At 38.5% G+C, this 17,328-nt stretch overlaps 1 protein-coding gene across 1 annotated transcript in view; it reads right to left on the bottom strand.

Annotated features, from left to right (window-relative positions):
- Positions 1–17,328, bottom strand: part of LOC126354951 (dynein heavy chain, cytoplasmic-like) — a 217,351-nt gene that overhangs the window by 97,359 nt on the left and 102,664 nt on the right. Inside the window, 10 exon segments of the mRNA XM_050005032.1 lie at positions 741–900; positions 4,656–4,869; positions 6,446–6,603; positions 6,704–6,907; positions 7,557–7,734; positions 8,041–8,276; positions 9,963–9,992; positions 10,114–10,202; positions 11,325–11,448; positions 12,766–12,952. Of these exon segments, the coding sequence (XP_049860989.1) occupies positions 741–900; positions 4,656–4,869; positions 6,446–6,603; positions 6,704–6,907; positions 7,557–7,734; positions 8,041–8,276; positions 9,963–9,992; positions 10,114–10,202; positions 11,325–11,448; positions 12,766–12,952 (1,580 nt within the window).

Genomic DNA, 17,328 nt, shown 5'->3' on the forward strand with positions numbered 1-17,328 from the left:
ATTTGAAATGATGACCCGCAGCACAGCAAGCAGCAACGTTAACCACTACACCAGTAACTCCCAACCTTTTTGAGAATTCCCCCATGTGCGATCACATATTACCTAGTACCTCCCCACCTCACCCCCCCCTGCCCCCCCCCCCCCCCCCCCAATTACCAACATTACCACTTAACTTTAGAATGAAAAAGTATTTTATTTGAATAAATTCATTTTTAAAATGATGAAAGATGAATATTTAGTTTCTGTGCGGATTTTTTTAAACAAGAAATGAATGAGTCAATGAGATAATTAGTACACCTTATTTCTAACAAACTTGTTTTATGTAATGATGAAGCGATTCTCAATGCATTGTGAGAGCTATATACAACTCCCTCTCAGAAAAGAAAGTAGATAATCTACATTGGGAGTAGACACTTGTTATGAAACATGCTTCATATGCACCAATCTTCCCCATAACGATACTTGCTACACCTAGATCCTGCACCCCCATTTAAAGTCAACCAAATTAAAATGTATGCTACAATAAGGCCTACTTTTTGTAATCACTTGACTACTAGACAACAGTAACAGTAGCACTGATCTTTAAAAGTGATTTACTTTCATTACTTGTTCTTGCCGATCAGGAAACAACATTTTACCCCTTAGGTGGCAACTACCCCCAGCTTGGGAACCACTGCACTACACCATACTGATGACACCAGAGCTCGAGGCAATATAACAAAAAGTCATTTTATGCTTACCAAGAGGTTTATGTTCAGCCAGCCAAGTGTAAAGAAGGGATTCATGCCTCACAGTGTCCAGAGTTGGCACAACTACATCAGGAGCTGCAACTTTGTGTGTCTCCACCTCAATCTGAGGAACCTTGTTTGACCATGGGCACCATTCTCCAGTAATGCTCACCTACAACAAAGAAAACACTTTAATACACGCTTGTGCAAAATACACTGAGGTGATGAAAAGTCATGTGATTGAGACACAGTAAAACCCCTATTTTACATTTTCATGTGATCCAGACTTAAAAAGGGGAAAAACTGAGGAAAATGCAGAACCAAGGAAAATGTTAAAACCCCCAAAATACGAGCAAAACCATGTGTAATTGGCATATATGATTAAAAATTGTAATCCTCTCCAATACACTGTACAAAATTTGTATAAGTGAAGGAAATTAAAATGTTAATACAGCAATTTGTGATAATTTCATCAGTTCTTAAAAAAATCGATAAAAAAATTTATAGTCAAAAGCCTACTAATGACGTCACGACTGCAAAAAGTCGTGTGAAGTCTACTCAACACTACTGAATGGTTGAAAAGGAGCATTCTGCAGTATTTCCAACATGCACTGTTTGTACTTTGAACTCGTCACTTGCTGTAGTGTAAACACAGGTGGTTTTGTGAAAGCACGAGCATATTCACCCTTCAGCAAGTTCAATGTTTCTCTGTCCCAGTAATCCGTTACATTTATAACAATCTGTCTGCCATCACAACATGTAAACATCATTGAGGACTGCGACAAAGACAAACAAGCCATCACACAACAGTTCACTAAACACATCCTGTTAATTGTGGTGCTGCACATAGCAAATGGAGTAGCCTACACTGGCTGCAGTCTGTAGAGGCACGAAACATTCTGAATTCTGTTGACAGGCTCTGAGCAGAACTCCAACGGTTCAAACGGCTCTGAGCACTATGGGACTTAACATCTGAGGGCATCGGTCCTCTAGAACTTAGAACTACTTAAACCTAACTAACCTAAGGACATCACACACATCCATGCCCGAGGCAGGATTTGAACCTGCGACCGAAGCGGTCGCATGGTTCCAGACTGAAGTGCCTAGAACCGCTCGGACACCGGCCGACTCCGAGCAGAACTACTGTAACAAAAATTTGCGCACAGCAGTGAATAGTGTATGAAATATAACTACATAAATTAAACCTAAATGGAAGTTGAGGTCACTCCATTTGCTATACACCGCTCAAATCAGCTGTACTTTGAAACCAGCCGCCAAGTAAGCATGCTATTTATCAATCTATATGCTAGAAGCCACTTCATTAGCATGAAATCACCCTGCTACACAGTTACTGGCTGCAATTGGGAAACAAACATCCAAGATTTTGTAATGCGGCAGTTTTCACTGTAATTCAGTTTATTTCACCATGTAAGTTATAAATTTTTGCTATTTCGATATGAACATAAAATGAAAGAAAGTTCAAAACTGCTTGTTTTATGGGTATAATTTGTGGGGACTGTGTGTTGGGAAATGGCTCAATTACCTCGAACATCATTAGCAAAAAGAGATAGTCTTTTCAATTACGTACCGTATGTTATAACTAGTGCCAAAACCCACTTTTTCCTGATAGGTCTATCATATGATGTAAAACGTTGAAATTTCATTCTTGTTTGTGGATTTGTGATTTGGTTATGTCAGTTGATGTCATGAGTGTTGTTAACATTGCTACCAAGGAGGAGGAGAATGAAATTCTCCCACCAACTGATTTATAGCTTCTGTGCTTGTTCATACTTTTCATTTCTGTACTTTAGGAATTTCAACGTTTTGTAGGTTAAGGTCTGTAAACTTACTACGTAGTGAGCTAAACAAAGCGGCAAACTCATTTTACACGTGTTAGTGTAGTGTGGTGGCTGCGCTGACTGTTGGGTGATGTAACAAGTTGCCAGCCAATGTGAGCTCATGGCTCACAAGCCGGAAATGGCAGACATTTCCTCTATTCTGACCGAGCATATTCTTTGAGACTCAGTGTTCGAATTTAAAAAGTTGACAATCAATATTATTGCTGCATACAGTACATCAAAAATACATGTAAAAAGGTGAGATTGAGTTATAAGTGGCACAAGTAAAGGTGGCAGCTGGGCCCCTTTGTCACATATTGTCTAGGTCTGAAACATTTCGCACCGACTCATTGCTGCCACAACCTAGCAGAGGCTGATAGTAACTGTGCAGTGAAGCTAAATGTTACAAGTTGTGTTGGAAACGCTGATCATTGATTACATCAGCATTTCCTCTCTCATACCTCCCCTCTCCACAATAGCGTAAATTATTCCCTGAACTACTACTACTACTACTACTCCAACACCACCACCACCACCACCACCACCACCACCACCACCACCACCACCACCACCACCACCACCACCTGACGCAAACTGTTTGTCTTTTGTGCCACTCCCAGTCAGTCACACCAAATGTCAACAGGAAGAAAATGAGACAAAGTCAAGTGAGACATTAAATAAGAATTTAGAAATGAGGTAAACCCTACTAGGAAGAAACTTAAAAATCAGGGAATTTTCAGCACCGATCTTATGGGTTTTTCACAAGGAGCTACAAATTTATGGCATAGAATCACGGAAAACAAAATCAGAGAATGTAAAATCGAAGTTCCACTGTATTCACATATAAAGATGGCGACAGTGTTGGTGCCTTCACTAACAGTACGGCATTGCTTGAGGCGCCTCTCCTGGTCTCCATATTGGTTGGACCCTAGACAACTTGAGAACCGTGGCCTATTCAGATGACTCAATTTCAATTGGTAAGAGCTGATGATAGGGTTCAAGTGCAGTTCAGACCACAGAAAGCCATAGATGCATGCTGTCAATAATGCACTCTGCAAGTGTGTGTGTGTGTGTGTGTGTGTGTGTGTGTGTGTGTGTGTGTGTGTAATGTTATGGATGACAATGCATCTTGTCAGCAGGCCACAATTGTTTGTCACTGGTTTGAAGAACATTCTGGACAATTGGAACAAACAGTATGGCCGTCCAGATCACTTAAAATCAATCCCATCGAACATTTAAGGGACATAATCGAGAGGTCAGTTTTGTGCACAAAACCCTGTACCAGCAACACTTTCATAATTATAGACAGCTATAGAGGCAGCATGGGTCAATATTTCTTCAGGGTCTTCCAACAGCTTGTCGAGTCCATGCCACATCAAGTTGTTGCATTACATAAGCCAAAAGGAGGTCTAACAATATCATGAGGTATCCCATGACTTGTCACCTCAGTCATGTCATAATGACAATAACTATTAAAACTGGGATCTATACTATATTAGGAGGCTGCCGAAATTTAACTGTTTATGGCAGAAACTGTAAACACAACAAAAACTTTCAAATATATTTATGCTGTACATTTTTACAAGAAAAATAAGCTTTTATTTGGTTATCAATCCTCAACCCTGGGAATTTTGCTGTAGTTTCCATATGTATTCTATGAATAGCTGTTTAAATAAAGTGGGATAGTTGGGAAAAGGAGCAACAATGCAGAACATGGGAAAGCTACCATGGTTGAAACAATGTGAAATTTTCTTTATTTGATACACAAATAAAAGTTGTAGAAACTAAGACTAAGTCCACTGTTTTGAACCATCCTAAACTGTTAGGAGCTGTGGACAGGAGGGGTCAGGACACCTGTACAGTAGAATATATTCTGGAGCTGTGTATGTGCAAGACTCAGAAAGTATACCTCCAACAATATATAGCTACTTTAATGTGTACTGCATTTTTATCTTTAATCAAACATTCTAAGGAAGAAAGCTCAGAAATTTCACACCCAATAACTATTCAGTAGTTATTTTGTAAATAAATAGTTTCTCTGCCAAAGATGAAGTACAAAAGTAGTGTTAACACCATGAACGGTACTTACCTCATAATCAATTATTGACATACTAGTTGATGGTGGCAGTGCTATAGTAGTGACTGAGCGAATAAAGTCTCCCAAGTCCTGCCGTACTTTGAGCTTTGCATCACCAGCAAAACTCCACAGCAAAGCATAAACAAGGCATTTGGGAATATATCTTTCAAGCTGCTCAGAGGGCAGGGGAAAATCAGGATGTGAATGGTTGTACTGTAAAACATTCCTGAAACAATACGGTATAATTTGGAGACATTCCACATTATTACATGCTGTAACTTATCAAAATTATATTTCTGTATGTCAATGTAGAATTAACTGTCAGTGTAATTTTAAAAGAAATCAGCAGCAATTCTCATTAATGGAATTGAACTTGCATGCGTGTCTGAAGGAACAGACACTGCTTACGATCTACCACTGTAGAAAATACTTCGAAATTAATTCGCTGCCTATGAATTTCTTGATGGTGTTTCTATTAGGAATAGGACCCCTGACCAATAGTCACTTAGGAAAAATTGTGTGAAGTTCTAGTCCAGGTCTGGCACAAACCTTCACCTCACTACTCGTTCGTGGATCTATACCTAATACAGCTGCTGTCAAGGAATTCACAGGCAGCAAATTAATTTTGTAGCATGAAATTGAAACTGACATGATTTTAAGAACCGGAGTAATGACACTTAAAATGAAAAAAAGTTTAAGAAATTTTCACTAAAAAATGAGAACATTGTGATAGAATGGAAGATTTTATGTTTTAGCAATGGGAATGGAAACAAACAGAACAGTGTTCAAAAACACACAAATTCCATTTCCCATTTACACACTCTAAAAGCAGATTTAGTTAAGATAAAACAGAAATATAAGAAATAGGAAGAAATTTTGAGTGTGTTTTATGCAAGAGAGAAAAGAGTTTTGTTAAACTTTCACTTGAGAAAGACAAAGTGCAAGAAAGCATTTTGAACTGAAAGGAATACTGTTAGCACCTGTTGCAGCATTAAAGTGATGCCAATGACATCCTATTTCAATCTAAATTGATTCTGCAGTTAAAATTTAACTTAAGTTACATTAACAGAATAACCACATCCAACTTATTTTTTATCATTAAAAGTCTTACAATGTTGCCTACAGTCCTAATATCTCTCAATGTTTCTGCTAAGTACAGTTTATGCATGATGGACACCTGAAGAAACTTATGGCTGGCTTACTTAGTTCCTACCATAAAATGTGGAGGCGTGTCAGTTATGGTATCCCTTCAGTTTTATTGTGTTTCATTATAGTTCTGTTATGATGAAAGTTTTTATCTTCCTATGTAACAAGTTGGACATAAGGCCAAATGCAACAGAACATAAAATGCAGATACAGGTTCAGGTTAAAACTCAAATTCCACTGCAAAGTAGTGTCATTTCAAAAGGAATTCTTAATGTTAATATGAAGAATTGCTCTATAACTGAGTCAACCTGAATAACTTAACAGAATGCCCCATTCACTGTCAGTGAAATGTGAAATCAATAAGAAAGCAATAACCATTAACAACATGGAGGTAATAGTAGAGCAAACAATGCAAAAGAACTAGGTTACTGCAGGACAGTTGCTTAAGCAAGTTCATTTTTTTCCTTTTTCTTTTTTTTCCCTTCCAAAATGGACTTACAGTTCTGGCCTCTCCATAAAAAGAATGATTACAACATTTAAAGATTTATGCAGATCAGTGACTTTACAAACATTTTATTTCAGTGGAATGGTACTGAAACCTTAAATGCTGAAACTAAATCACAGAAATATGAGCATAAATGAAAATAATTTTTTACCTCACACTTTGGTTGACCATGGAGAACAATGAACTCAAAGCTCTTAATCTAGTGAAGTCCATAATGTGTTCTTGCTTCATAGCAAACTCCAGGCACTTCACCACAAGACCATCAGGGGAAAAGAAAGGCTGAAGAATGCTGGCAACCTCATTCTGGATCTAAAAGAATGATTATTGGTCAGTGAAAGTTAGTGAGTGTTTCTGTAACTGATAGATCATCATGATGGATTATCACTACTCAGTTATCACTTTTTATTACCTGTAATGCAGGTGACATTACATCTTCTTTTTTCTCTGTCTTTTTACCAAAGCCAGAATCTTCATCACTTTCCTCAAGTGGTATGTTCCTAAGACGGGACATGTAATTCTCAAAAATCATTTCTGTTGACAGAACATCCTCCGAGAACCACACCATACCACAGCGAGAAACAGTAGCCAAAGTTGCATACTTAAGATCTTGGACCTATAACAAAATTTAAGGCAAAAGGTGTACAGCAGTTAAATTTAATAATAATAATTATTATTATTAGTTGTGACATTTATAAAAAGAAATAATGTGAATGAAAATACTGCATTTTCACTGTTTACCCTCCGAATATAGCCCTTTTACCTGAACTCCCAGATCTTTGTCAGCAAAGGTCTCAAATGATTATAGTGTGTAAATTGGCAGCACAATGTAGGACTGTTGAACACAACAGATGTTTAATTCCAATGAAATTTTGTCTAATCAGATTTGTTATGTAATGTCTTGTGCAGTGGGAACCCCCCCCCACACACACACACACACACACAAAACCACAGTCTCTGGCTGCCTAGACCAGGCTCTAAACGTGGCAGCCAGAGACTGGTCATGTGAGTGAGTGCGTGTATTCTGATGAAGGCCTGTTTGGCCAAAAGCTCTGTCTGACTGTCTTTTTGTTGTGTCAATCTGTGACTCAGCATCTCTACTATGATGAGTAGCAACTATCCTTTCCAAAATATTGTCATCATTCCAACGTCAATTCAATTGTTACATACTAACAATTTATATTCTTCACATACCTCTCATATGCCACAGACAAAGAAAGAAATTATTATGCTCAAATAATATAAGCAAGAGATATTTAACTAACCTCAAACATCACTCTAACGTTAGGTGGAAGTGAGAGTCTTTCTCCATTTGGCAAGGTAAGCAACTTGTTATCATCCAGCACAGAGTTCAAATTCTCAACCCACTCAGGATCCACATCACCATCAAAAATTATCCACTGTCGCTTGTTAATTTCACCACGTACATTGTCAATTATCTTCCTGTAAAATTGAAGTCCATACTTTGTAAGTGGCTCAATATACATTACTAAAATAAGCTACCAAAACATAGCAGGAGCAAAACTGATCAATATTTAGTACATTTAAATTACAGCCACTACTTATCAGCTTCAATGTGTTTCTCGTAATATTTGATTAATGTTACAACAGCTCTCTCTGCACCATTTGCCAAGTTATGTTTCAGAGAGAAAGAAGGCAAGAAAGGTATCTACAGAGTAAAAACCATGTGGTCTCTTCTTTTAGAGTGACTGGGATATTTTACTTGAAATGGTCTCTGTCTGATAATACCTGAGAATATGGGTGAAAAGTCCATCAGTCCATTCTCTTGTGTTGGGATCCAACACACCATAAAGAGCCTCTTTTGAAATTGCCTTGGGATCAATGACATGTGCCACGCCCTCAATGCCTTCAAAGCGTTCAAGTGCTTTCAACAGGATTTTCCATGCAGTTGTCTTGCCTGAACCACTTGGGCCTACCATCATTAAACCGTGGTTCAAGTTGCAAATCTGGTACAGCTGGAGAACCTGTTGAAAAAAGCAAAACATATAAACAAAAAATTTTGAAACTTTTCTTATAATTAGTTTATGAAAGTAACATCATTAATATTTTTTCCTAGAAAAGTCTAGTTCTAAAACTGTTGCAACACTTTTGTTAACTCGATGATTCCACAGCACTCCCTCGTAACAGTTACTGAAATGTAACTTTTATGTATTTTTGAATATTTGTAACAGCTTTGCTTCTGGGTGCCTTATTTAATGCATTTCACAAGCTTTGGCTGAATGAACTGCTCAGATTCTGTTACATTCCTGCCCCCTTCATCATGTGGAATAGTCAGCTTTTCTGCAGATTATTTAGAATGACTGACGCCATACTTTGCAAAAAAAAAACATCCCCATGTTTTCCACTGTATATCTTCCAGATTTTTCATCTAGTACTAGTTGATGGGGCCAAAAGTGCAGGTTAGCAGTGGAACTGCATCTGTATTAATGGCACTTAAGATGGTTTTTTCCACTTAGTTTGAATTTCAAATTGAGGACATTGTGACTATGTACTCATAAGGCAATCTATTTTTTAATGCAAAGGTCATCTTCCTTGAAGGATGTCTAAATACTTTTAGGTTATGTTTCCATTGCTTATCTAAAACCCAGCAGTTTGGATTTTTTTCCCTTGCTTATGTTCATTCTCCCATATTTACCCAGCTTAAATGGCATGCTTATGTTTCTAGGAGACACTGTTACAATTTGTGGGAGGTGGGTCATCTGCATTTCTGTTGAAACGTATAGTTCAATACCATCCATGTACGCCAGATTACTTAATACATGGTTAAAGTCACTGCTGATTTTTATGGTCCTAAAACTGAGTAAATATGACAGTGGGCTGAGTGCTAAACAGAACCGAAACTGGCTTGATATGTCATCCTGAAATATGTCTCTATTGATTCTAATTTTCTAAGTTGTTAATGTAGCTTCCTGAGGACAAACTAACAAACAAGCATGTTGATTTCAGAAGACAATATGGTACATCATAAATATCAAAAATTCTTTGGATTATGTACCACAGTCTGATTAAACTAATACATATAAATCAAATTCAGGAAAGATTTGTTGTTTTCAAAGCACGGCAACAGTTTCATTTGCGCCTTAATACCTTCTCATATATGTTCAATTCATAATTTGAAATATTTATTAATGAATAAGTTGTTCTCAAAAACATGTATTCGTATATCTACACCACTGTAATATTTATTTTGAATGTGATAGTGATTACTCCATAACAATTTCAGCAAAGGAGCAAGTTCAGAAATTAACACAAAGGAATTTTGAAACGTGTCTTCAATCACTGTGTCTTCTCCTGAACTGACAACATAGGTTTGCGTTAGAATAAATTCATAAATTGTACTCTCATAGTGTTTTATCAGCAATGGATAAGCTGCTGAATTACACAGTTCCTTTTGAATAAGACTGGATTATATGACCATCAAAGAGAGTATGTCATAACAACAGAAACAATGAGAGAGAAGTTATTGGGGACGGGGAAGGAGGAGACAGAAAATTTTATGCTGTGCTGTATGATAAGGAAAATTACTAACATGTACCCAGCACTATAAAATAAATTTCACAATGCTAAAATTGCATCAAACTTCACTTCATGCAAAAAGTATTTACACCATTTTGCACAAACAAATTTTGCACTATTGCAAATTTGCATACCTTTTCAATCCATGTTTCTCCAACAGATCCCTTTGCAAGTATTGAAAGTAAGAACAAACATTATGTAAGTAAGTAAAAACATTATTTACACTGAACATACCACTTAGTAAAGTCCCAAAACTAAAAACAGATTGGCATACTTCATTTTTACCTTTTCCATCCAGGTTCCACCTTGCTCTTCTCCTTCACCACATACTAGATATTCTTCCTGGCACACTTTACGGATCTGTTCCTTCAACCCTGAAATGGAAATGGTGTTGCTACAAATCACTGCCCTCTGAACAGAATTTTAAGAACTTCACTGTAATCAAAACTGTCTTACACAGATTAAGAAATGTCTGTGAACCAAGCTAAACTCACAGTAGATATTGAAAATAAAGATAATAAACAGAACTGGGTCAGGACAGAACTAGATGAAAATATTAGCTGAACATTCACATGAAACATCTGAGAAGAGCTCATAAAATAATTTTCAGCAATGAAGATCTTCATGAAATAAAGAAACATGCATGGCAGGTTACCTGTAAATAATTTTATCATTTACATCTTGTCTTCTACTTTTGACAGTCTGTGCATCTTAGTTTTTTGAACCCTATTCTCTAACTTTCTTCCAGAGGAATAATTATTTTAAAAAACATAATGCTTCAGGATAAAATATTTTTACTTCCAGACTACCTGATCACAAACAACTCATCTAAATAAAACCTGGCCCAGTTCTTATAACCTGATGCCACTTTGGCACAGTTAGTGTGTCAATTTCCCTGATTATTTTATGAAACCTTGCTCAAACCTTTCTACTACAGAAAAATCCCAAGCAGAAATCTAATCTAGGAACTCTGCACCAGTCACCTGTAACAAAGACTAGATAACCAAAGTAGCCTACATGAAAAACAGTCATTCCACAAATATTGAATTTAATGTGAACTCACAGATGTTCAGGCTCACTTTTGTAGTTATTAGAGTGTCCATTTCCATTCAGCAGGCTTTCCAAGAATTGTTCTTATTTAAATTTATGGAGAGGTGGGTAACATGATTTCTGCTTTTTATAAGATACAGTCAAACCTAGTGTTATCATTCACACAGTTCCATAATTGTTACATACAACACATAAAACTAAACTAAGGAAGGCAATAAAACAGCTAAATCTGAAAATAATAAAACTAATTTTCATACACTTCTAACCTCTATCTTCTTTGACTGCCAGTAACTCACCCTGGTCACATATGCAACAGGTTTTATCCCTAACTTTAATTTTATTATAAGATACTGCTCAATATCCTATAGATTACTGCATCAGAGGTCAAGTGTTCTTAAGAAAGTTCAGAAAATACATTTTCAACAAATACATCCTAACATACTTACCAGCCATCTCAGCCCGTGTGTAGTTTACATTAGGGAAGACATCAGACAACAGCGAGAAAAGCAAAGGAATGTCCTCGGCAACAAGTTTTGGAACCATTGTTTCACATACTGATTGTATAAGAATCTGAAAGACAGAAAGAATATTTTTTAAATTTATTACGCCTGCATGCCATATGAAATTACAGTTAAGCCACGAAATTAATTATGATGTATCACAACAAAAATCTGTATTTTGTTAATTAACTTTCCCTTTGTTACTAAAACTGGATATTACTGAAAGTGGTGAAGAAATTTTAATGCTTCACAGGAAAAAGCCAGATTATTTTGATTTACTGGGGGTGGACAACAATGTGGAAACACCAAAACACGTCACCATGCTTAATAAGGTGCAGGAAAACCACTGGCATTGAAAACAACTTCCAGCAGACTTTTATTAAGGATAAATACAAGTAATGTATGGGTTTCAAGGGAATTCTTCCTGCAAAACACTGGAAAGTTCAGGTAACTACGATATAGGTGGACAGCAGTCTCCCAATCTTCTCTCCAAAGTAGACAGAGCCTCAATATTGAGAGATCTGGTGACTGTGGTGGCCGGGGGAGATGCAAAATTTCATTGCCAAGCTCACGAAGCCAGTCCTGGATAATGCGAGCTGTGCAACCAGGGGCCCTGTTGCCTTGCAACACGTCAGCATTGGGAAACTAACACTGTACTGTGGGATGGACCTCACCAGCCAAATGGTCACATAACCCTTAGCAGTAATACGAACTTGCAGAGTAGCCCCGGAGCCTATGGAATACCGTGAGATGGCTGCCCAAATCACCACCAAACCCACATCATGGTTCGTAACTGGGACAAACTCTGCCAGAAGTTGGAAACAGATGGAACCTACCGTTGCTCTATAATCCGGGTTTTAAAGCTCTGATACCACATATTCCAGTTACAGGCACCTGCATCACTAATGGTTTTGGAATTCTCACCCTTCAATTCCCTGCTTAAGCAGCTCCCTTTGAGCTATTTTGGTGCTGACAAGTTTCGCAAGTGTGACATTCAGTTCAGGGTGACTTTTGCAGATGTCATCTCATTTTTCGACACAATTACCTTCAATGACCAACTGTCACAATCACTCGACACATTTCTTCGTACGAGTTGAGACTTAGCAGCTAGCGTCTTTCTGCTTTCCTTGTATGCGGTACAAATTTTTGATACAGTGCCTCTTGAAACACCAAACACTTCCACTACTTTCGCTACTGAAGCATCCATTGAACGAGCAACAACACTTTGAACACTGTTCTGACCGCGACTGACACTTGCAATGCATCAAGGACAATGTAGCGGTACCCTCCGTGGTCAAATATAATAGTGCAACATGCAGGCTTGGCTAGTTTCCGTATTTTTGTCCACCCCTTGCATGACTAAATTCACTCTAAAAATGGCACTTACCTCTTGTTCTGGAAGGTTTTCTGCTATGGAAGCTTCATCAATGTTAGATTCACCTCTCAGTTTTTTACTTTCTTTAATTTTCATTATGCGATCTCGCTTGACATTACCAGCACTTACAAGCACCGACTTCAAAGCTCGAAGACCAAAATCATAATGGGATTGATTTGATAGTTGCTCACCACATAATCTGAATAAGGTAAAACAAATGTTATCTCATAAAAACTGAGTTACCTACAGCCCATCTTTGCTTCATGTTCAAAAGCAGAAGAATCTGGAAAAGTCTGTTAACTGAAATCAAAATTTAGGTCCAAAAGAAATGCAAGATACTTCTCCATCCACGAGACATTCTGAACATGGGTAAACAAACTGCTGCAGGCAAATCAGAACGAAACAACAAATTTAAAGACTCCTTACTCTCCTTCCCTCCCTGACTTTTGTGTTTGCTTCAGTTCTGTTCAAGCCTCACTAGACAGCAGTGTTTCTATTAATCCACCTTCTGCTTAATAATTTGAAACTTTATTATACAGGGTGATTATAATTAAAGTTAAACTTTTAAAACGCTGCAAAAATAACATCAGTGGTCAGAATGATATCAAATTGCAACAGAATATGATTTAAGAAGGGGGAGAATGTATGGCAGAAGAAAAAAAACTTGTGTGAAAATTGATCAATAGACGATGCTGTATGTGTCAATACATAACAGAAAACAGCTGTCATGCACACGACCCATTAAACTTGGCATAAAGACATCAGGTACATGGCTTTTCCTACTTTTACATCTGGGACTTTCGCCACGACTGTCTCAATGCAGGATCGTGCTTTGCTTGTAAAGCTGTATTACAAGGAGGATGATTGTGCACCCATCACTCTGCAGAAGCTCCAGACATTGAAGGGTTTGAAAAAAGGCGTTCGTCTGATGACTGCCATGGGTCTGGAGGAAAGGATTCGGAAATTTGGAAAGAGACGTTCGTTTGGTGTGCAACCTCGTACAGGGAAGAAATGAATTGATTTGATGTCAAAGGAAGCAGTGGCCACAGCAATGCAGGAGGAGATGAGTGATGGTGTGTAAATGTGTAGTGCACGAAGAATTTCCCAAACATTGGACATACCCATGAGCATAGTCCATAAAATCCTACAAAACATCCTCCTTTGCTGAAGTTCCTGGAAGATTAAAACTGTCTGCCGGACCGAGACTCGAACTCGGGACCTTTGCCTTTCACGGGCAAGTGCTCTACTACCTGAGATGCCCAAGCATGAATCACGCCCTGTCCTCACAGCTTTACTTCTGCTAGTAACTCGTCTCCTACCTTCCAAACTTTACAGAAGCCCCCTGCTCTCCTCAGGAGAGCTTCTGTAAAGTCTGGAAGGTAGGAGACGAGGTACTAGCACAAGTAAAGCTGTGAGGACAGGGCGTGAGTCATGCTTGCGTAGCTCAGGTAGTAGAGCACTTGGTCGCGAAAGGCAAAGGTCCCGAGTTCAAGTCTCAGTCTGGCAGACAGTTTTAACTTGCCAGGAAGTTTCATATCAGCACACACTCCGTTGCAGAGTGAAAATCTCATTCTCGACCTTCTTTGCTATCCATTCAAAATTACCCACGTGCACGAATTGCTTCCTGTTGAACTGCCAGCAAGAGAGACCTTTGTGAAAATTATTTTAGGAGCTCTTCTCAGATGTTTCATGTTAATGTTCAGCTAATATTTTCATTCAGTTCTGTCCTGAGCCAGTTCTGTTTATTATCTTTATTTTCAATATCTACTGTGAGTTTAGCTTGGTTCACATACGTTTCTTAATCTGTGTAGGACAGTTTTGACTACAGCGAAGTTCTTAAAATTCTGTTCAGAGGGCAATGATTTGTAGCAACACCATTTCCATTTCAGGGTTGTAGGAATAGATCCGTTTAGTTTTAGAATTTCTTGCTCCCATGGAAGTGGGCAATGATTGACCATGGAAGATTTCGTGAACACATGAAGCCCACTTTCATTTGACAGGACATGTCAATACACAGAATTGTCGAATACGGGCAGAGGAAAATCCACACGAAAATCAACCAGTACCACCTCATCCTGAAAAGGTCACTGGGTGCTGTGGCTTTATGGCATCATTAATCATAGGGCCATGTTTTTTCAAAGATACTGGTGCTTCTGGTCCTGTTACCTGTACCGTCACTATTAAGCACTAGGAGAGTCTTTTGCACAATCCCATCCTTCCAGCTCTCCAACAGCTTAGATGAGTGGATGGGATCACTTTTATGCAAAATGGCGCACCTCCACACATTGTAAATCCAGTTAAGCAGCTGCAGAAGTGCCATTTTGGAAACGCTACAATTATCAGCTGCCATTTCCCTACAGCCTGACTGTCCCAATCACCTGATCTTAATCCGTGTGACTTCTGGCTGCAGGGCTATGTGAAAGATGGTGTGTTCAGTGTTCTGACTGCAAACTTTGCTGCATTGAAAGCATGCATTGTGCAACACATTCTGAATGTGACCCCAGAAACACTTCAATCAGTTGTCGAACATGCTATATCTCTATTTCAACTTGTTGCTGAAAATGGTGGACAGCGTATTAAACGCGTTTTGCACCCCTCGCACAAAAACTAATAATCCGATTTGATTTTGATTGATTCTTTTTAAGCAGTTTTTGGCCTCAGGACAATTAAAAACCAAAATTTTCCCATCTGATGTGACCTTGCCATAGTGGATGGGCTTATGTAATTAACAGTACCACACCTGCACACCCATGCACACCGAGTAGTACAGTTTAATGTCAAACATACACCTTAGGCATTATTGTATGATTCGTTTGTCATTTGTAGTTGGCCACTATTGAATTACGATTCTTACTGCACCATCTATTGCTACATTTTGTAACTTTATTTTTCTTCTGCCATATATTTCCCCCTTCACCACTAATAATCCACTGCAATTTGACGTCATTCTGACCAGTGGTGTTATTTCTACAGCAGTTTGAAAGTATAACTTTAATTATTATCACCCTGTATATCTTGCAGACCTCTTCTCCCCGGCATACACTCATTCTGAGTTATTTGCTTTATCTGTCACTTTGTGGGCTCATTATTTCAAAACCTACTGCCTTCTACATTCTAAATATTACAAATCCCATGTTCTGAACTCCAGAAAATTTACACATGGTAGATACAAAACAGTCAGTAGAGCTGTATGATGCACACATTTTCAGTTCATTAATCACTTACATAAGGACAAAGAAAATATCTGATCTAAACTGTTACAATTACCAAAGTCAGTAAAAATGTACAAAAATAACATGTTTGACGTAAATTCATTGTATGTTATGTTTATCATTACACAGAAAGTACACTGTCCAGTCAAATTAATGTGACTGTCAAAAGCCTGAATAATCACCTTTTGCAGCATAAACCCCTGCAATACATGCAGGAAGAGTCAATGAGGTTCTACAAGGTACTGACAGGGATGCAGAGACATACCAACTCTGGTGCCGAGAGCAGCTGCACAAGGTTGCTCGGCTGATGACGATCCCTGGTGGGAACAGCCCAATCGAGGCGGTGCCACAGATTTTGCAACTGGGTTTAAATCTGGCAAGTTGAGTGGCCAGGAGAGTGAAATACACTCCTCCTGGTGTTCTTCAAACCATGCATTTACATTGCAAGCTGTATGACACATTGTGTTGGCTAGCTGGTACAAGCCATCAAACTGAGGAAAAACAAACTGTATGTAGGGGTGGACATGGCCTCCAATGTCAGATGCCTATTTGTGTTGAACTACTGTGCCTTCCAGAATGACTAGATCACCCAGGTAATGACACAAAAAAAGTTTACCAAACCATAATGCACCCTCCTCTGGCCTGGACCCTTACAATGATTGTTGCAGGGTGTTTGCTTTCAGTCTGACCGAACATAAAACACGATTCATCTGAAAAGGACACTTCTTTCCACTCATATGACCTCCAGTTGCATTATCAGCAAGCAAATTCCAGCCTTTGCCGCAGATGAACAGCAGTCAGCACTGGTGCATGAACCAGGGGCCTGCTGAGGAGGCTCATACACAGCAATGGAACGGCATTGGGGAAATCCCGTTGGTAGCTTCTTGGTCCATCTGGGCAATCAGATGCTCACCAGCTGCACAGCTATTCACCCATATACATCTCCGCAGCAGTAGTTCACCCACCATCTATGGCTTGTGCTGCATCATAGTTAAAGCAACACCAGTTTGGGATAGCATCATTTTTCAACTTGTGTTATAATTCAACCACGGAAGCACACAAACAGTTAGTAAATACAAACTTAGCCATTTTGGAAATACTTCCACCATTCGCCTAAAATCCAATAATCATACTAGTCTGGATATCAGTCTGTTTCTGCATTATGACAATGACTGCACTGTTTTCTGCTTACCCCCAATATATACCATCCACTGCTTGTGCTGCTGCCTTCGAGTGGTTACTGACTGCGCAGTGATGTCAAACTTAGGTGATGGACAAATTAATGTGACTGGATCTTGTATATGAATAATTCCTCACAATTTCACATCTTTAGCATTAATACTATTGTTAACTGGGATCAATC

Source organism: Schistocerca gregaria, chromosome 3 (assembly GCF_023897955.1).
Source record: "Schistocerca gregaria isolate iqSchGreg1 chromosome 3, iqSchGreg1.2, whole genome shotgun sequence".
Classification (NCBI taxonomy): Eukaryota; Metazoa; Arthropoda; class Insecta; order Orthoptera; family Acrididae; genus Schistocerca; species Schistocerca gregaria.